At 44.4% G+C, this 21,596-nt stretch overlaps 1 protein-coding gene across 2 annotated transcripts in view; it reads left to right on the forward strand.

Moving 5' to 3' along the window:
* Window positions 1–8,125: 8,125 nt before the first annotated feature.
* Window positions 8,126–21,596, forward strand: part of ADGRG7 (adhesion G protein-coupled receptor G7) — a 97,656-nt gene continuing 84,185 nt past the window's right edge. For both annotated transcript variants that reach the window (XR_011387823.1, XM_002716610.5), the window contains exon 1: window positions 8,126–8,503. Coding sequence is in view for 1 of the 2 variants with exons in the window: in XM_002716610.5 (XP_002716656.2) it covers window positions 8,389–8,503 (115 nt within the window). In the remaining variant the exon portion in view is untranslated. The remainder of the gene's footprint in view (window positions 8,504–21,596) is intronic.

The following is a 21,596-nucleotide window of genomic DNA, read 5'->3' on the forward strand; positions in this document are numbered from 1 at the left end:
CATCTACTGGTTCACTCTCCAAATGTCCCCAATAGCCAGAGCTGGGTCGATCCTAAGTCAGGAGCTAGGAGCCAGGAGCCAGGAGCCAGGAGCTTCTTCCAGGTATCCCATGAGGTGCAGGGACCCAAGCACTTGGGCCATCTTTTACTGCTTTCCCAGGCCATGTCAGTGAGCTGGATCGGAAGTGGAGCAGCTGGGTCTCGAACTGGCGCCCATATGGGATGCTGACACCACGGGTGGAGGCTTAGCCTACTATGCCACAGTGCTGACCCCAGTATTAGTGTCTTTTTTAAAATTTATTTTGTTTATTTGAAAGACAGAGTTACAGAGAGAGAGAGAGAGAGAGAGAGAGAGAGAAGGTCTTCCCTCCTCTGATTCACTCCCCAGATGGCCACAATGGTCAGAGTTGTGCCAATCCGAAGCCAGGAGCTAGGAGCTTCGTCCGGATCTCCCACATGGGTGCAGGAGCCCAAGGACTTGTGCCTTCTTCTACTGCTATCCCAGGCCACAGCAGAGAGCTGGATCGGAAGAGGAGCAGCCAGGACCAGAACCAGCACCCATATGGGATGCTGGTGCTTCAGGCCAGGGCTTTAACCCCCTGCACCATAGCGCTGCCCCCCTGCCCCGCATTAGTTTTTTAAAAGGATTTATTTATTTATTTGAAAGGCAAAGTGACAGGATGAGAGAGAGAGAGAGAGAGAGTGAGAGCACTTTGATCCACTCCCCAGATACCAGCAACAAGCCAGGGCTAGGCCAGGCAAAAGCCAGTAGCCAGGAATTCCCTCCAGATCTCCCACAGGGGAGGCAGGAACTCAAGTACTTGGGCCTTCCAGGTGCAATAGCAGGAAGCTGGATCCATACACTCTGATATGGGATGTGGGTGTCCCAAGCAGCTTAATCTGCTGCACCACAATGCCTGCCCCTAGCATTAGCTTTAAGCTTAATGTTTTTGATTTCAAAATAGGGCATGTGCTAGAGCTGGAGCATGGTATGCTGAAGATAACACATACAGCAAATGCCAGCAATGAAGATAAAGCTCGCCCAAGTTTATTGCCAATCATAAAGTACATTATCCTTGTTGTGAAACTGACTTGGTTATATACTTGTACTGTTTTATGGCTCAACCAGTTTGGCCGGTTTTCTGAATCAGTCTTTGTCATTTCAACATTTCTCAAGTAGGTAGTTTTTATGCTTGTGAATCATTTGTCAGCTAGTGGCTGCTGTACTTGTTATCCTTCATGTCCTCTAATGTTTTATACACTGGCTCTCTACCTAGTGTCCTTGGGTATGTTGAGCCATTAATCATCATTCCAGGCATTATGGGCCTTCCTGTCTTGGAAAATGCAGGGTGCTTATTGCAAAAAGGTCCCTGTATTAGTCATCCAGAGAACTAGAACCAATAGGATACGTGTGTTTATACACACACACACACACACACACGCACACACATGCATGCACAAACATATGCACATATACATATAAATGTACATGTAAATAAGAAGAGAGGGATTTTAAGGAATTAGCTTATGCAATTGTAGAGGCTGGCAAGTTCAAAATATGTGGGGTAGACTAGCAGGCTGGGGAGAGTTGGTACTGCAGTTAAAGTACAGAGGCAGTCTGCTGGTAAAATCCCCTTGTTCCTCTGTTTCTACCAAGGCCTGTAACTAACTGACTGGTTGAGGCCCATCCGCTTTATGCAGGGTAATCTGTTTTACTCCAAGTCTATCCATTTAAATGGTAAATGTTCATTCTCATTTTAAAATGCCATCACAGAAACATTGATGGGCTGGCACTCTGGTGTAGCTAGTTAAGCCACTGCCTGAGATGCCGGCATCCCATATGGGTGTGTGTTTGAGACCTGGGTGCTTCACTTGTGATCCAGCTCCCTGCTAATGTGCCTGGGAAAGCAGTGGAAGATGGGCAAAGTGCTTGGGCCCCTGTATCCATGTGAGAGACCTGGAAGAATCTCCTGGCTCCTGGCTTCAGACCAGCCCAGCTCCAGCCATTGCAACCATTTGGGGGAGTGAACCAGCAGATGAAACATCTCTCTTTGTCTTTTCCTCTCTCTGTCTCTGTAACTCTGCCTTTTAAATAAATAAATAAATAAATAAATAAATAAATCTAAAAAAAGAAACATCTAGAATAATGTTTGGGCAAATATCTGGGTTACCATAGCCTAGACAAATTGGTAAATAAAAGGAACTATTTTAGCTCCTGATGAATCCCGCTTTCCTGAATTCATAAATTTGGAGCCCCCTCTACCCTTGAATCTGGACTGGATTTGAGACTTTCTTTAACCACTATAATGTGGTAGAAGCAACATGGAACAATTTCTGGTCCTAGACCTCAAAAGGTCTTGTTCTCTACTGTTGCTATCTTGAAACTCAGCTTCCATGCAAAGAAACAAAGCTGTTCTGTTGGGGTGGATTCTTAAGAAAGGAGACTCCAGAGGAGGAAAGATTGTAAGTTTGAGAGAGGTCCAGCCAACCTTGTCGCAGCTGAGACCCTAGACAGTAAGGAGGGCCATCTTGGACTCCCAAGCTTGGGTTCAGTTTCAGATGCCTCAGCCAAACAAACTTGTGGAGCAAAGCCATCCCTGCTGGGTCCTCTCCAAGAGTCAGTGGCTGGTGCCTTTAAGTCCCAAAGTTTTGGGGTGATCTGTTGTACAGCAATAGTAGGTAACTGATACTTACACGTTCATGAAAACAACAAAGCAAATGGAAAGATTTAGGATCCAGAATATAATCTCCTCACATTGTAAATGTTAGTGCTATTTTATGCAGAACATTGAAAACATCAGCTCATCTTGCCTCAGCTTATGACTTCCTATTACCACTTTCAGAAGAGCTGGGGTTGATGCAGGAATACCTCTCTGCTGATGGTCTTGCTCAGCTGCCATGAACTCCAGGGTTGCCTTTCACTTAATGAGGACTCCAGAAGGAAAATAAGAAGATCAAACTATTTCCTGTATTACGTCTCTCAGACCATGGTTGACCATTATCTCCGCCCCAGCTCAGACTTTGGAGATGTAGAAGGGAAGGAATCAAAGAGGACAAAGCAGGGAAATAAACAAAAAAAAGGAATAAGTCAAAAGAGACAGTGGGAGGGTTGGGGCAAGATGCAGATGTAAATTTAAAACCAAAAAAAAAAAAAAATTCCTTTTCTTTCATGTTCTGAAGCGCACGTGAATCCCTGTCTGGTGTTTTCTATGAAACATTCTGTAGTTTCACAGACAACAGCCTGCTACTGGCATTAAAGGAGTTACTTTCCACACAAAAGTGCTGGTTTCCCCTGCAGAAGGCAGTTAGCCCTTGAGGCCCTATCTGGAACACCTGGCTCTGGGAAGAGCTGGAAGCTCTTGGAGAACAAAGGCCTACAGAGCCAAGTGGGAGGGGTCAAAGGAAGCCAGTCAGTCACCTGGTGACTTCCTTCTCGTCTGGAGAAGCTTTTTTGATCCCTTTCTCTCTGCCCTCTGGTGACGACCAGGTTAGAAACTGAGGGTGGTGGTGCTGTGTAGACAAGTAGGGGATTTCTCTCTCAGTAGCAGCTCAGAGTTGTAACTGTGAAGAGGTAGCAAATGCCACTGGAGAGGCTCAGAGGCTTGGCTCGCAGGGGCCATAGGTGGGAAGGTTGAGCTTGGCCTTTGTCGTCAATGCACAGGAGGTCATCAAGTTGCTTTCCTGGTTCTGAACCCTACACGGGGTCATAGTGTAGACAGCAGGGAAAGAAAGGGGATTTCAGAGCTTCTGATACTTCTGGGTATAAGTTCACTAAAATTTGTTAATAAGTCAAAACTAAGAGTGGTTTTTACAGATGAGAGAAATACAGGCTCCCAATGAATATTAGCAGGCTTATCTGGCAATCTGCAAAGACATGAGATTTCTTTAAACATTAAGGAATTTCCTATGAAGCAAAAGGCCATGTAATGTCTTGCCATTTGCTAGTCTGCTGATTTGGGAAAATCACCCCAGAGTAGTGGTTACTAAACTTTAGCAGGCATAAAATTCCCTATAAGAGGACTTGTAAAACACAGATTGAGGGGTTCATGCCAGGAGTTTCAGATTCAGCAGGCTTCCTATTTCATCTAATTGGTTATAATCTGTTTTAAGTATTATTTATTATCTATGACAACACTGATTATTAAATAATCATTTATTAGTAAATTTATATTAGTTATTTTAATGACTAAATTTATTAATTATAATTATGCTTACTGATAAACATTATTTATCTCATTAATGAACTTTTTGAAAGGCAGAGTGAGAGAGAAGGAGAGACACAGAGAGCGATCTTCCATCTGCTGGTTTACTCCCTAAATGACTGCAATGACTGGGCCAGGCCAAAGCCAGGAACTTGGAACTCCACCTGGGTCTCCCATTTGAGTGGCAGGGGCCCAAGCCTTTGAACTAGCTTCTGTTATTTTCCCAGGTGCATTCACAGGGAGCTGGATCAGAAGTGAAGCATGGAACTAGCCTTAAAAATTGTTTATTTTGATGCTCAAATTGTCCTTCATTTGCAATGGGGAGGAACGGTCAAGCCAGATTTTCTACCTAATGTATACTCATTGTACCTGGCTCTCTGCTCAAGAAATTCCTTCTTTTCCTCGGACTCTGCCTTTTGGAAAAATAAGTATATCTTCCCCCTGTCCCCCTCCCCCCCCCAAAAAAAAACCCTCTCCTGAAGGCATAAAGGGCCTTCAGGATTATTAAATGTGACTGTCCTTCATTTTAACATGTACTACAAGTCTTACAGGGAGCTTCGAAGACCCCTTGTCCTGAACCAGTTCTGACGCACTGAAGGCACTCATGGATTGGAAGGGTGGAGACAGCGTCCAGAGCAGACCAGTGTTATCTGCACTCCTCACGTGACGAGGAGAAGAGTGTGCATTATCTGTCTGTCATAGAGGATGGGGAAGGGGCAGGAGAAAAGGATGTGGGCTCCTCAGCAGGAGAGCCAGCGCTACAGCTGCAGAGGGATGCCAGTTGGCAGTCAGAGCCAGTGTGAACTTCCCAGGGCCGCCATAGCAGAGTACAGCCATGTGTCACCCACAGGGACACACCCTGAGACAATGTCACCATTTCCTGAGATGATTTCACCATTTTGTGAACACCATAGAGTATACTTACACAAGCCTGGATGGCATAGCCATCTCCACACCTAGGCTAGATGGAATTTATATGGTAGATATGTGAGCCTGTTCCCAGGACCACGATGAAAACAACGTGAGATTGAATCACACACAAAGGAAGCTGGTGTTGTGGCATAGGAGGTTAAGCCACCACCTGTGACACCAGCATCCCATATGAGTCCTTGTTGCTTCACTTCCAATCCAGCTCCCAGCTAATGCACCTGGAAAAGCAGCAGAAGATGGCCCAAGTGCTTAGGTCCTGTACCCACATGGGAGATTTAGAAGAAGCTTCTGACTCCCGGCTTCAGCCTGGCACATTCATTTGGGGAGTGAACGAGCAGATGGAAGATCTCTCTCTCTCTCTCTGTCTCTGTGTGTGTGTGAGTGACCCTCTCTCTGTAACTCTGCCTTTCAAATAAATAAAAAATAAATCTTAAAAAAAATCAAACACAAGAGAAATGATCAACCAAGGGATGGAGTAATCATCAGGTTATGTGAAGCTGGTGCCAGCATCAAACACTTTCCCGGGAAGCTTATGTTTAATAAGTAGAAAGAGTATGTTCTAAAATGATCATAAAAGTATAGTAAATACATAAACCAGTAACGTAGTCATTTATTATCATGATCAAAGATTATGCAGTGTACATAATTGTATGTGCTATGCTTTGATGACTGGCCAGGTAGGTTTGTTTACGTCAACAACAACCCAAACATGTATGTTAGGATGCCTGTGATGACATCAGTAAGTCAAGGGAAATTTTTTTTAAAGATTTATTTTATTTGTTTGAAAGGCAGAGTGAGAAAGTGATAGAGAGAGAGAGAGACAGAGAAAGAAATCTTGTATCAATTGGTTCACTCCCCGATGTCCAAAATGGCCAGGGTTGGGCCAGGCTGAAACCAGAAACCTGGAACTCCATCTGGGTCTCCCATTTGGGCACTTGGACCATCTTTTGCTGCTTTCCCAGGTGCATTGCAGGGAACTGGATTGGAAGTGGACCAGCTGGGACTTGAACCAGTGATCTGATATGGTAGGCTGGCATTGCAGGAGGTTGCTTAAACCCCTGTGCCACAATGCCAGACTTAGTGATAGAAAATTTTCAACTCTATTATAATCTTATTAGACCACTGTCATATATTTGGTCCATCCTTGACTGAAACTTTGCTATGCAACTTGTGACAAACTTGGCAGCTTAAAGGACAGGAACCTCTTGTAGTCTAGAAGTCTAAAATCAAGGTGTCAAGAGGACTGGTTCCTTCTGAGGACTCTGAGGGCAGGATCGGTACCAGGTCTCTTTCCTTGGCCTACAGATGGCCATTGCCATGGGTTGGGTATGGTTTAATTGTGTGTTCCCACCAAGGTCCATGTGATTGAAGGGGTGGTTCCCAATAGCAGATTTAGAAGGCCAGCCCTGTGGTGTACCAGGTTAAGCTGCCATCTGCAGTGCTGGCCTCCCATATGAGTGCCCATTCAAGTCCTGGCTGTGCCACTTCTGATCCAGCTCCCTGCTAATGCTTTTGGGAAAGCAGCAGAGGAGGGCCCAAGCTCTTGGACTCCCACACCTGTGTAGGAGACCTGGAAGGAGCTCCTGGCTCCTGGCTTCAGACAGGCCCAGTTCCAGCCATTACAGCCATCTGGGGAGTGAACCAGCAGTTGGAAACTGTCTCTTTTTGTAACTCTGATTTTCAAATAAGTAAATAAATCTTAAAAAAAAAAAAAAAAAAGCAGGGTTGAGGTCCAGGTCATGGAGGGCATGCCCTCAGAAGGTAGACTTCATTCTCGGGGACCCCTCAGGTTCTGTTACAACCGGGGCAAGCCTGGTCTCACCCGGCTCTCCGTGCTCTGGTTCCAGATGTAACCACTTGCCTGCTCGGGCATTCGCTCTCACCCTTGCCATGCACCCCCTACGTGATGCAGCCACCAGGTGGCCCTTGCCGAGCCTGCGCCATGCTGTTTGACCTTGGAGCCTCCAGAACGTGAGCTAAAGCAATCTCTTTTCTTCGTAAGAGATTTGACTCTGGTGTTTCCTTTGGGAGATGAAAAGTCGATAGATACAGTTGTCTTCTCCCTGTGTCTCTCCATATCCTCTAGGCACACGGTGTCCAAATTTCCTCTACTTACAAGGACCCACCATGTCGGAAGAGGGCTCTGCTCGTAATCTCATTTTAGCTTGATTACGTCTATAACAACCTTATCTCCAAAGAAGGCCACATTCTGAGGCACTGGGGGTTAGGACTTGAACGTGTGAATTTTGGAGGACTACAGTTTGCAACAGTTGGGTTCTAATGCTGGGTTTAGTGCCTTTTTTTTTTTTTTTTTTTTTTGACAGGCAGAGTGGACAGTGAGAGAGAGAGACAGAGAGAGAAAGGTCTTCCTTTGCCGCTGGTTCACCCTCCAATGGCCGCCGCTGCAGCCGGCGCACCGCGCTGATCCTGGCAGGAGCCAGGAGCCAGGTGCTTTTCCTGGTCTCCCATGGGGTGCAGGGCCCAAGCACCTGGGCCATCCTCCACTGCACTCCCTGGCCATAGCAGAGAGCTGGCCTGGAAGAGGGGCAACCGGGACAGAATCCGGCGCCCCAACCGGGACTAGAACCCGGTGTGCCGGCGCCGCAAGGTGGAGGATTAGCCTATTGAGCCACGGCGCCGGCTGGTTTAGTGCCTTTCAAAACTCACCTGGTGCCCATGTACCCATTCAACAGCCACAACTGTCAAAATGTAGGCTCCTTAAAGAAACACAAACACCAGAATGACACATGGCTGTTGCTGCTTATCCTCAAGAAGGTATTTGTGTTACCTGAAACATCTGCTGGTCTACCTTGGCCAGATCCTTTAAAGTAAAAGCACAGGCAGCCAGGCCATGGATGACCACCAGGATTCACTGCCTGCCTGGTCTCCTCTTCCTTTTTCTCATTTACTTTTCACTGCTGCTTGGCTGCATACTCACCCTTTGGCCCTCTTGGCTAGCCCCTCCCCTTCTGCTTTATTGCCCTAAGTTGTCTTTTCCCTCACTACCAGTTCACCTCTTTTCTCTTTCGCTGGAGGATGAGGATATTTGCAAGCAGACAATGCACCTTTTAGGAGGTGATTTGAACTCCCTCCTCAAACATCCGAAAGAAGGGGGACATCTCCCTCCCTGTGACGGAGCATTGAAAGGAGGGATGAGTTGCATTCTTTAGAATGGTTTCTGATTAAACTTCTTGACTTAAGGAGAAGCGAAGTCAGTTGCCTTTCCCAAAGGAGCAGATTTGTGGCTTGGCCTCACCATGGTTTCCTGCCGTGCCTGCAACCCCAGGCTGCTGGTGGCCCTTGTGTTTGGGCTGCTGATGACCATCGTTCTGGGACTGGCCATCTGGAGGCTGGTGATCAGGATCCAGAGAGGTAATGGCTTCCTGCTACAATTATCTCAGAGAGAAAGAAGGCATTGCGCCTCTGTCCCTGCTGCCTAACTGCCACTACTGGAAAGTTCCTAGTCGTTTGATGGCTGGAGGGTGGTTGTATATATGACGGTGTATGTGTGCCTGTGAATGGGAAAGGGGAAGGATAGCATGGTTGAATTGGCTTCTTTTTTAAGGAAAAGGGTTTATTGGGGGAAACCCAATAGACTATAGGGGAGGGGTGAAGAAGGAAAACAGAGAAGGAGAGTGAGAGAGCAAGAGACAAAGATCAGGAGGTGGAGAGAAAGAGAGCCATATGTTCAGGAACAGGTCCTTTTAAAACTTTGCTGGGGGGCGGGCAGGTTGAATTGGCTTCTTTATGCTCTTAACTCCTGGCCGAATTGATAGCAGAGTAATAACAAAAATCATTAGTAACACATGTTTTGGCTTGTTTGGCAAATTCGAGAAAGGTAAATAATTATGGGCATACATATGTACTTGCATACATGATCAAACGTGCAGAATGGAATTGTGTTTTAAAAAGAGAATCTTAGTCATCTTATGCTAAGTAAACTGACTTTATGGTTTACTCAAAATGTCTCACTTTCCAGGTGTAGAACATTACCCGAAAATTAAAATCATTAAACAATGATTTTTTTTTCTCCCTGGTGATTCAAGAAATATTTTCAGGTTCCCTGCTGTGTACCAGCAGTGACATGGGAAAGGCAGGCAAGGGAGGGGTAGTTATGTATGAAACAAGGATGTTCAAGAAAAACTCTGGGGAACTAAGAAACTCAAAAATCCCAAGGGTGGTTCCTTAGGTTGCAGAGGTTCTCCACGAAGGGATTCCACGTTGGGTGTGCTGTAGAAAGTTTCTACAGAGGCTGGGTAAGTAGGGGTAACACATGCCAGTCAAGGGAGCTGCAAGACAGGCATCTGAGCAGGAGGGTGGGGGTAGCAGGCAGGAGCACAACGTGTGGCTGCAAAGATCCGTCGCTGAGGACAACAGGGGTCAAATCCATTGACTGCTGATAGGGTGCTGGTAGCTGGGAATGGGACTGCCCCTCTCCCCTAAACAGCAATATTTACAGGATACTATATTAATAGAATTTAGAAAAGTAGAAAATGTGTCAGAATCAAAATAAGAAAATTTAAGCTCAGGAAAAATGTGATTTTGCTTGGATAAGGTTTGTGTAAAATAGTTTAATTCATATTTAAAAAATTATGAACTAGGTGTTTTGCCTAGTTAGGGCTGCTAAATTTGTGAGATTTCATTTAAGGGGTCCATATTTATGAAGTCTTTTCTTCCTTCTTTTCCTCTTACTTGTGACACCTAACTTATAAAAGACACAGTTACACGGGGCTGGCCCTGTTAGTGTAGTGGGTAAGGCTGCTGCTTGCAGTGCCAGCATCCCACTTGTGCACCGATTCAAGTCTGGGCTGCTCCACTTCCAATCCAGCTCCCTGCTAATGGCCTGGAAAAGCAGCAGAAGATGGCTCAAGTGCTTGGACCCCTGCAGCCACGTGGGAGACCTGGAGGAGGCTCCTGGCTGCTGGCTTTGGATCAGCCCAGCTCTGGGTGTTGCAGCCATTTGGGGAGTGAACCAGCAGATGGAGGATCGATCTCTCTCTCTCTCTCTCTCTCTCTGCCTTTCAAATAAATACATCTTTAAAAAAAAGATACAGTTACACTAAGTCTGATAAAACAAAGCCCAAAGTACAGAAACCACATAAGGAAGAGGGCTGGGTGAGAGAGGGAAGGCTATAATAGTCAAAGTTTATGGGGAGTTGCTTAAAATAAATACAAAAACATATCTTTGGGATTCCTGACCCAAAAGAAGAATAGTCAGTAATGAAAATCTTGATAGGCGCACACTAGCCCCCTAGAAGAATCATTTTGCCTTGCTCTGCTTTATTCAATTGGTTTTTTATAAAAAGAGCTCTCCCTCAGTTTTCAGGTAAACTTTCTTTTTTTTTTTTTTTTTCAGGAAAAGGAGACAGTTACCATTATCATTTAAAGAAAAAGACAAAGACTGGGTCTGTTTGTTGTTGCTACTACACCTTGCGTAGTTAGTACACAGAGCATCTTGCTGGGTACATTCTGTTCTATTCCATTTTATGCCCTTCTACTCACTGAGCTCCTGTCTACTCCACTGCTTTCTTCCCATCAAATCTCATGCAGCTGTTGAATGTTCTCACTTGGTCCCTATGTGGGATAGAGATGAATTGCTTTTAAATTTATTTTTTAATGGTGTGAGAGGCCCTGCATATTTGTGAAACTGTTGAGAACTATGAATGTCATAAATATAATTTTTTTTATTAGAGAGAGGGAACTCTTTCATTGATGCTTCACTTCCCAAATGCCTGCAACAGCCAGGGATGAGTTGGGGCCAAAGATGGATGCCGGAAATTCAATCCAGGTCTCCCACATAGGTGATAGGAATCCAATCTCTTGAGTCATCCCCACTGCCTACAAGGGCTACTTTAGAAAGAAGCTGGAATCAGGAGCTGGAGTCGGGAGTCAAACCAAGGAACTCTGATATGGAATATGAGTGTCTTAACTAGCGTCATGACCACTAGGCTAAATGCCCCACTATGAATGTTTTACTCAGAAAAATACACATAAGCACATATACATAAAATTGTGTGATAATTTTATTGCATTCAAAATGTCAATACAAACAAAACATGTAAATTATGTCTCTCATTTTTATTTTTATTTTTTATGAAAAGTAATGACCTCTGAAAAATAGAGAAAAAAATTTTGCTCTGAGTAAATTTCAATGAGAGATTACAGTTATTTGGCAACACGGTGAAGTTTTTTTTTTTTTTAAAAGTTTATTTTATTTATTTGAAAGACAGATTATAGAGTGGGGGGAGAGATAGAGAGATTTTTTTTCCATCTGCTGGTTCACTCCACAAATGGCCATGATGGCCAGAGCTGGGCCAGCTCTCCCACATGGATGCAGGGACCCAAGCACTTGGGTCATCTTCTGTTGCTCTCCCAGGTTCATTAGTAAGGAGCTGGATTGGAGGTAGAGCCACCAGGACTTGAGCCTTGCCCATATAGGATGCTGGTGTTGCCCGATTAGGTTAAGGCAGTGGCTTAACCTGCTATGCCACAGCATCAGCCATGAGAGTGACCATTACTGTGACAATATGTACGTTATTTATACATTTAATTATAATGCTTACAATTTCAAATATTAATTCACTCTTCTAGGTACTGTACTAAAAACTTCACATACTCTGTCTCCTTTAATCTTGACAACCACCTGTATCTACGTTGCAAATAGGGAAAGTGAGCATTTTTGTGTTTCCATATTAGCTAGAAAGCATTGGGTCTAGACTTGAACTAAGATCATTCTGACTTCATCCTTTGTGGTCTGAATGCCCACACTGTTCTGCCTCTCTGAAGGGAAGACCTCGGTAACCCCAGTCCATCACTTCATGTTTTCTTTTTGAGGCAACAATGGTAGAAAGCCCTGATGAATTAGATCTACAGTAAGCAGTGGAATCAGAGCCTTCTGTGGTTTTGCCAGGTTAAGTTGGGCTGTTTGGGAAGTCACATTGTCTTCCAGTCAACCAGATCTAGATTATTTGTGGTTTTTATAGAATGTACATTAGTATTCATACTTCAGTTTTAAGGTTTTCTGAGTCATCAAATGGTATCTATAGTTTTTTATTTTATTTTACTTTTTTCTGTGGTTAAACTGCCATGGCTTTGCCACCTTCTCTAAGGTTGTGCCAAAGTGCTTCCTCCAGCTTTATGAAGTTCTATAGTTGTCTGGTCTTCTAGTTCAGAACAGCAAAAGAAAAAGCATTGTCTGACAGTATTCACCCTGGTTAATGCCTTTCATGGAAAGACTTCTGAAATTCATTCAGCCCCAAACATCTACTAGTCATTCAAAAAAGCCAAGTGGCTCAACTTAGTCTTAAATATTCTGAGTATGTGTTTTCCTTTTTGTTTTTTAAAATGGGCCATTGATTTAAATGTTAAACAAGCACTTCAAGGCATGACATATAAAATGACTGTGCATAGTATAGAACACTTGTTTATTCTGCTTCTATTTCTTAATAAGATGTCTTGTTAATAGGTCATGGTTGAGGGCTTTGGTTCTGATAAAGTTGATAGCATTTCATGAGAGCAGACAAGATCTGACTCAGAAATTCTTGAATATACTTATCATTTTTATATGCTATTGACAGATACATTAATAATCTTTTTGTCACCAAAAAATTGCACAGTGAGATAGATTGCCAAGTACAATACTTTCTCCTTCTATGCTCCCAGGAATGAGATTTCCTATCTAGTTAAGTTTTGCTTGACAAAGAAATTTTTCAAAACTATGACTTTTGCAATTTCCAAAGGCACTCAGAATTGAAGTTCTTCTCTGACAATGCCAGCTTGCCTCGCTCACTCTTCATCTAGGATTTCACATGATGATCTAGATGTTACATTGACCGTCACTGCCTCAGAGAGACCTTTCTTAGCCATTCAGCAGAAATTGTCCCATTTTTCTCTTTTACATTAATTTTTAGTAGCTTTCACCACTGATAATTTCTTGCTTATTTGCTTCCTGTGTGATTGCCTGTCTCCCTGTTTCTAAAATGAAAGCTCCAAGAGAACAGGGAGCTGATTTATTAACTTGCATTCCCTGCACCTAGGTTATAGTTGTCAATGCATAGCTAATGAGTAAATGATAGAACCATATGAAAACAATAAATTGAACTGTTTTAATCCATTGGGGCTGCTACAACACAAAACCATAAACTAGGTATTTTATAAACAACATACATTTATTTCTCACAGCCCTGGAGGCTGCAAAGTCTGAGATCAAGCACTAGCAGCTTCAGCATCCGGTGAGGGCTTGCTTCTTGGTTGAAGACGGTATCTTCTTGCTACTGCTTTATAGGGCGGAAGAACGGTGGTCTCTTCAGCCTTAAGGGGCTGAATCCCATTTCTTAGGCTTCACCTGTGGGGAGCAATCCGGACTAGACTAAGTTGCTCGAATTAGGACTTATTCTATGCATCTGCTCTCCCACAATATGGCGCTGGGAGAGAAGTAAACAGCTTCCGCACAGCTGCCTCCAGTTCAACCAATTAACTGTAGGACTTGCTCCTGATTGGAGAGCAGCGTACTCAGCCGAGTTGGGATTGGCGGAGGAGGACTATAAAGGAGGAGAGAGACGGCATGCACCAGGAACATCTATGGGGAACATCTAAGGGAACCCGTGCAGCCCCCGACAGAGCCGGCCGGCGGTGTGCCGCTCCCCTGCGGAAGTGGGGAATGCGGCCAGGGGGAACTGCCCTTCCACGGAGGTGGAAGGGATAGTAGCCAGCCCGGGAAGAACCAGCAGCAAACCCGGGGAGGGCCGAGCAGACGAAAGAACAGCGCAGGGTCCTGTGTTGCTCCTCCACGAAGAGGGGGAGCGACATAATGGTGCCGTGACTCGGATATGAAGCCTAGGCAGGGTTTAGTGTCGCTCCTCCACGAAGAGGGGGAGCGACATAATGGTGCCGTGACTCGGATAGGAAACCTAGCTCGGATAGGAAACCTAGGACGGATAGCAAACTTAGGAGGGAAGAAACGGGAAGAACTGGGAAAATATCGGAGAGAGAAACTAGCAAACAGCCTAGGGAAATTACCGGAGAGAGAGACTAGCAAACAGCCTAGGGAAAAGCCGGACGAAAAGGGTGCCGGAAGAAGCTATTGAAAGCCTAGGCATAGACTCGGATACGGACTACGGGGGGAAGCTGGGAGAAATTTCTAAGGTCGAAAGTGAAAGTGAAAGCTAGAACAAACAGACTCGGACGCGGACTGTGGGGAGAGGCCAGGAGAAATGAGGGAGGAATATCGTTGGAGGAAAGCTTGGGGAAACATACCGGGTAGAGAAAAGTGTTAGGGAAATTGAAGCCGCGGGGGGGCAGGCCGAGGCGGACACGAAAGCCACTTTGGGATTCTCAAGTTAGCCCGGGAATAGGGGGCGAAAAGTTGAAGCCAGAAGCTGAAACGTGAGCCAGGTTGGGATCCGTCTGGTTAGCCCGGGGAGCAGAGGACGGGAAGCCAAACCGTGGGGCGGAGACGTACGCTGGGTTGAATTCGCCAGGCTAGCCCGGGGAACTTAGATTGAATCCTAGTGGTGGAGACGCAAGCTACGCTGTGTTACTCGCGGAAGCCGCCGCGTGCAGAGAGAGCACGGGGCGTGAATAGATAGGGAACGCTGGCGTAGGCCGTGGTTCAGACGCGAAAGGGTTAAGCATGGAGACCGCGGAGCGCGTGAACCCGAGCCGCGCAAAGCCGGGAAGCTGCGCAGATGAGAGAGGCGCGCGGGCTGAAGCGGCGCAGAGCCGGGAACCCGCCGGCGGGGCGAGGTGCCGGGAAGCTGCGGGGATAAGAGAAACAGAAGTTTGGAAGTGAAGTAAAAGAGAAATGGGAATGCTGGAAGATAGAAGTGAAATGGGAGAGGTAGGAATGCCCGGAGATAGAGAAATAGAGAAAAATAAGGCCTCCCCTCAACATGCCAATTAGAAGGCTTGGATTCGGTCTGCCCGATTAGTGAGGCGATGAGCACCTGGGCGGCTAGCCGCAGGTCACCGAAGATAGGCACAAACCAACACTAATAAGTCTCCCCCACAATACGGCAATGAGAAGGCTTGGATTCGGTTTGCCTGATAGGTTTTGTAAACACCTGCAGGCAGTTCTAGCAGAGCAGAGCATGCGCTGCAGGGCACCGAACACAGGCACGCATCAGCGCCTAAAAACCTCCTCACAATGGCGAAGAGAGGACCCGGATTCGGTTTTCCTGATTGATAGGACTTGTAAGAGCCTGTGGCAACTCTAGCAAGTACAGCAGAGTGTGTGCTGCGGGACACCGAAGACAGGCGCGTATCAACGCCAAAAAATAAAAAGAAAGGGGGATCTGTGGGGAGCAATCCGGACTAGACTAAGTTGCTCGAATTAGGACTTATTCTATGCATCTGCTCTCCCACAATATGGCGCTGGGAGAGAAGTAAACAGCTTCCGCACAGCTGCCTCCAGTTCAACCAATTAACTGTAGGACTTGCTCCTGATTGGAGAGCAGCGTACTCAGCCGAGTTGGGATTGGCGGAGGAGGACTATAAAGGAGGAGAGAGACGGCATGCACCAGGAACATCTATGGGGAACATCTAAGGGAACCCGTGCAGCCCCCGACAGAGCCGGCCGGCGGTGTGCCGCTCCCCTGCGGAAGTGGGGAATGCGGCCAGGGGGAACTGCCCTTCCACGGAGGTGGAAGGGATAGTAGCCAGCCCGGGAAGAACCAGCAGCAAACCCGGGGAGGGCCGAGCAGACGAAAGAACAGCGCAGGGTCCTGTGTCGTTCCTCCACGAAGAGGGGGAGCGACATTCACCCTCATGACCTAATCATCTGGTAAAAGCCCCACTTCCTAAGACCCTCATATTGGGGATTAAATTTCCAAAGATGGGTTTTGGAAGGATACAAAATACAGTTTGTACCATATACTAAGAGTTGTGAAATAACATAACTATAATAGCTTGTAATTTTCTTCAAAATAGTAAGAGCAATGCAATCCTGTGTTTGTTAAGAAAGATACTATTTTAGGAAAGTGGACATTTGTTTTTTGGTTAAGGAAGACAAATTTAGTTTTCTTCCTTTGTTCCAAGCTATGTGACAAAGGTCTAGGACCCTTGGCGTATATAGCCTTAATTAACTATGTGATCAGCAACTTGTATGATGCTCTTATGTTGTGGGAAATTATGTTTTTCTTGACTTACATTCTTTTCACATTAGGTATTCTTTGTAGAAGAACATCCGCCTTATCTGGTATATTATCAGAATGGACAGACATAAGGCACTCCATCTCTGTTGGCTTTGTGCTTCCAATAACAGGAAGTTTGTAACACAACAAACAATATGACTTTTAGGTGTCCCATCATGCTTGATGATGAAAGTAGAATGCAAATATAATTAAGCCTTAGTGTATTCCTTTCTTTTGTATTCTCCTATTTGAGGAAAGCCTGATGTAAGCAGACAGATGTCCACAATCATAATGGTAGGGCATGGTTTCTTTAATTCCTAAAAATGAGAGAGAATCTTCACCTCAGAACACATTGGCAATGCTATTATGCTTTATTCTATCACATCCTGTGCCTCTCCAGGCTCATAGAATTTCCTGCTCTCTGCTGTCATGACTGTTTCTCCCACCCACCTCCAGATAGTCTAACCTTTGTTCCCTTCCCCAGGACACACCTATTCCTCAAACTTCCAAAAGATTCCGGTAGGTTCAATGTTTCCAGACTCCAAGGTCAGATTTCATAGCACTGATAGTTCTTACACAACCTTAAATGTGAGTTTTCAGGAAAGTTCCAGAGTTTATGGTTTCATAGATACTTGGCTTTCATTTCACTTAATGATAGTACTTCCTGTAGAGGCAAACTTGATAATAAATCTAATTCATGTGGCTTTTCCTGGAGGACAGCTGCACTTGGAGGTTAAAAAGAAAGTCCAGGGAAGTGTTTTCTCTTTTGAGGGCATTGGGTTTTGATGCAGCTGTTGAGCTCTTCAGCATTTTTTTCTTTTTCTTTTTTTTTCGACAGGCAGAGTGGACAGTGAGAGAGAGAGACAGAGAGAAAGGTCTTCCTTTACCGTTGGTTCACCCTCCAATGGCCGCTGTGGCCAGCACGCACCGCGCTGATCCGAAGCCAGGAGCCAGGTGCTTCTCCTGGTCTCCCATGTGGGTGCAGGGCCCAAGCACTTGGGCCATCCTCCACTGCCCTCCCGGGCCACAGCAGAGAGCTGGCCTGGAAGAGGAGCAACAGGGACAGAATCTGGTGCCCCGACCGGGACTAGAACCCGCTGTGCCGGCATCGCAGGCAGAGGATTAGCCTATTGAGCCGCGGTGCCGGCTGAGCTCTTCGGCTTTAATCCTGCAGTTGTAAAGCTCTCTTCTGCCCCTTTACCATTCTCCATTCTTGCTTCTTCACATAACCACCCTCTAAATAAAAATAATAATTTCCATGAAAGTGAATGGAATATTTTTGAGGAGTAAAGCTGTGTTGTTAACTGAGGGGCATGGATTATTTTAACTTTAGAAGCAATGATGTTTAGTGTTGATCACATTTCATTTTATTTTTTCAAAGATTTATTTATTTATTTGAAAGGCAGAGTTATAGAGAGGCAGAGGCAGAGAGAGAGAGAGACGTCTTCCATCCGCTAGTTCGCTCCCCAAATGGCTGGAGTTGTGCTAATCCAAAGCCAGGAGGCAGAAGCTGCTTCTGGGTCTCCCATGCGGGTGCAGGGGCCCAAAGAGTTGAGCCATCTTCAACAGCTTTCCTAGGCCATAGCAGAGAGCTGGATCAGAAGTGGAGCTGTTGGGACTTTATTCGGCACCCATATGGGATGCTGGCATTGCAGGCAGCAGCTTTACCCACTACGCCACAGTGACGGCCCTGATCTCATTTTAAAGTCACTGTCTTACATTAAGGCTAGAATCTTGGTTTCATGGATTATTCCTGGATTTTCAGGTCTTGGGTATTTTTATATTAACTTTTGGAGATGGCAACCTCTGTTAGGTCTTTGATGTCAATCATTGCCAAAAATCTAGTACAAAATATAGTGGCTAACAGTGTGGATGTGGGGAGAGAAAAAATGTACCTGAGTGGGGAAATAACTCCCTGGGCTTAAATCCCAATGCTACCACTGACTAGTGGAGTAAATTTACTCAACATTTCTGTGTCTTGTTTTCCTGTTTATTTTAGTAATAATGTTGCACTCTATCTCATGGGGCTGTTATGAGGACTAAATGAGTTAATGCATTTGAAGTTTTAATATGATGCACGTTGTAAGCACTCAATTTTGGCGACTCTTCCATTTTATGAATTTTTAGGCAATTGAATACAGAGCATAGTTTTCTTCACTCTTGAAATTATACTTTAGATAGATTTCATTGACCTTTGGATTGAGATTCGAGTTATCAAGCTAAAAGTCTACAAAAAGTTTAATCGTTAATTTCAATTGACTAGGTCCAAGCAGAAACAGAAACTGTTCTAAGAATGAGCATATCCTCCTACTTCTACTTTTCAATGATTATGCTATACTCTACCATCAGGGAAAAAGCTTGCTTTAATATATAACTAGGTAGCTAATATTGAGCGATGTTGACTTTACATAAAGACAATGCATTTTTATTTGTATACAGCTTCCAGTTAAAAATGTAATTTATTTATTTGATAGAGAAGGGGGGGAAGAGAGAGAGAGACACACACACTCCCATCTGTTGGTATCCTCCTCAAATGCCTGCAATATCCAGGACTGGACTAAAGCCAGGAGCTGGTAACTCAGTCTAGGTCTCTCACCTGGATGGCAGGAACCCAAGTACTTGAGCCATCACCAGCTGCCTTCCAGGGTGCACATTAGCAGGAAACTGGAATCAGGAGCAGAGCTAGGACTTGAACCCAAGCACTCTGATTGGATATGCTAGTGGCATCTCAGTAAACCAAATGCCTGCCACAGGTGTTCTGTTATTGTTTATTTTAAATCAATTTCCTTAAATATCACCCTTTCATTTAAGTGTCAATTTTTACCGTCATCCAACTGTTTGAAATTTCTGATCTGGAATGAATGGCAGATGCCTGGATTCTATACTCCAAAAGATTGAGCCAGATGCATGATTCCCCACCACTTATTCCAACTGACTTTTCAAAACAGATCCCAATTTTATCTAATTTAGGAGAAGAAATTTTTATTTGGAATCTTCAATTTTATTTTATTTTTTTAAAGCACAATATGTGTGTTTCATAGAAGTTCTGTATTTAGTTTTCCAATATGTGTAGTAAAAATATTGAAAAATGAGCTACTATTTCTTAACCCATTACTTATCAGAACTTAAATGAATGAAGGGGAGCCTGTGTTTGCCGCAGCAGTAAAGATAGGGCTTGGGATGCCCATAGCGCATATCACAATGCCTGGGTTTGACTCCTGGCTCCATTCTCAATTCAAATTTCCTGCTAATGTGCAGCCAGGGAGGCTGCAGATGACAGCTCATGTAGTTGGGTTTCTATCACCCATATGAGAGAACAGATTCTGGTTTCAGCCTCGGATGTTGCAGGTATTTGGACAGTGAATTAATGGATGGGAGATTTGTTTCTGCCTCTCTGCCTTTCATGCAAACAAATAAACATTTTTTTTGAAATCCATGGAAATTGGACTTTATGTTCCTATTGTGGATGCTCAAGGAGAATGAAGCTGCTCTGTGAGAGGGAGAAGGAAATTTGAGTCCAGTACCTGCTCAGCTAGCAATCAGTTACTGATCTGGACCAAGTCACTAGATTATTACCAAAAATGAAGGGTTGGGCTAAGAAATGGCTAATGTCACTTTTTTGAATTCATAATTCTAGAACTAGTTATATGATATCAACAAGCTAATTAATAATTCTGGGTTTGACTCTAAGTGAAATACTGAGTGAACATTAACAATACCTTTGCTATCTTTTATGTGTAATTTTGATATTTCAAAGGCTAGTGTCTCAAAGTAGCTACCATAAGATGATAAACAGGCAGTTATGATAGACAAAGGGATAGTTTAGCTTGGACTAGATATCTTCAACGAAAGTGAAAATGTTAAAGAAGCCAATCATCAAATATTATTGGGTGTGTTCTTTGAGAATTCTTCAAAAAGTTCATGGAAAATGGAATAATATGTTTATTTTGGTGTAAAAACTAGAAATCTGGGAAAGGGCAGTATTGTGGCACAGCGGGTTAAAGCCCCAGCGTCAGTGTTAACATCCAAAATGGGCTCTGGTTTGAGTCTTGGCTGCTCCACTTCCGATTCAGCTCTCTGCTATGGTCTGGGAAAGCAGTAAGAGATGGCCCAAGTCCTTGGGCCCTTGCACCCACATGGGAGACCAGGAATAAGCTCCTGGCTCCTGGCTTTGGATTGGCTCAGCTCTGGCCATTGCAGCCATTTGGGAAGTGAACCTGTGGATGGAAGACCTCTGTCTCAACCTCTCTCTGCAACTCTCTTTCAAATGAATAAAATAAAACTTTTTTTAAAAATTAGAAATTTATGCAACATGTTGTCATGGTATGCATTTTCATGAATTTTTAAAGACCTCTCATATGCATAGATTTCAGTTGTTTTTGCACCAAATTTTAAATCCATTTTTCGTGAATTTCTTGAAATACTCTTCTATTCAGTCGCATTGTGCTAGGATTTGGAGGCACAAGTCATGCGTCTTGTTTTAAAGGCTGTCAGAATACTCCTTAACTATAGAAATCTCTCAACTTACAGCAAAAATGCAGAATGAATAGACATTAAGGGATGTCTCTCTGCTTACAAACATGTAGAAGTTATGCATAATATAATAGTAACTCAAATATATAAGCATTTTTTTTCTTTATGGGAAATCCCAGGTGGCAGAAACAAACAGAAAAGTCAATATCAGAAAGCTGAGCAGTCATGGCCCCAAGTCCTAGAAGTTACGGCTTCAATGCATTCATAGGGACTGGAGGCACGGTTCCCAGCCTGCATGAAGTGGGGCAGTGGGACATGAGCCACCAGCATATGGGTTTAAGGAGTTTCCTCAATGCGGAAAGAAGATTCCAAAAATTCTGGTTCCTTCCCCTGAGAAGCATGAAATAATATTATGTGTTTAGGTCCACCAGTAAGGGGTGGATAGAGGTGTCACTACAAGCAATTGAAGGTCCAAGCTATACAAACTGAATTTGTCCTACCCATAGGGCTTTCTTACCCAGTGAGAAATTATCCTAAAACTACTTCAAGACTACTACTGATGGTGATCCAGGATCATTAAAAAAAATACGAAATTCTCTTGCAGAAGTATTTTCTTTTTTTTAAAAGATGTATTTATTTATTTGAAAGTAGAATTACAGAGAAAGAGAGAAAGAGAAAGAGAGAGAGAGAGAAAGAGAAAGAGAGAGATAGGTCTTCCATCTGCTGGTTCACTCCCCAGTAGGTCACAACGGCTGGAGCCAGGAGCCAGGAGCCAGGAGCCAGGAGCCAGGAGGTTCTTCTGGGTCTTCCACATGGGTGCAGGGGCCCAAAGACTTGGGCCATCCTCTACTGCTTTCCCAGGC

Source organism: Oryctolagus cuniculus, chromosome 4 (genome assembly GCF_964237555.1).
Source record: "Oryctolagus cuniculus chromosome 4, mOryCun1.1, whole genome shotgun sequence".
NCBI lineage: Eukaryota > Metazoa > Chordata > Mammalia > Lagomorpha > Leporidae > Oryctolagus > Oryctolagus cuniculus.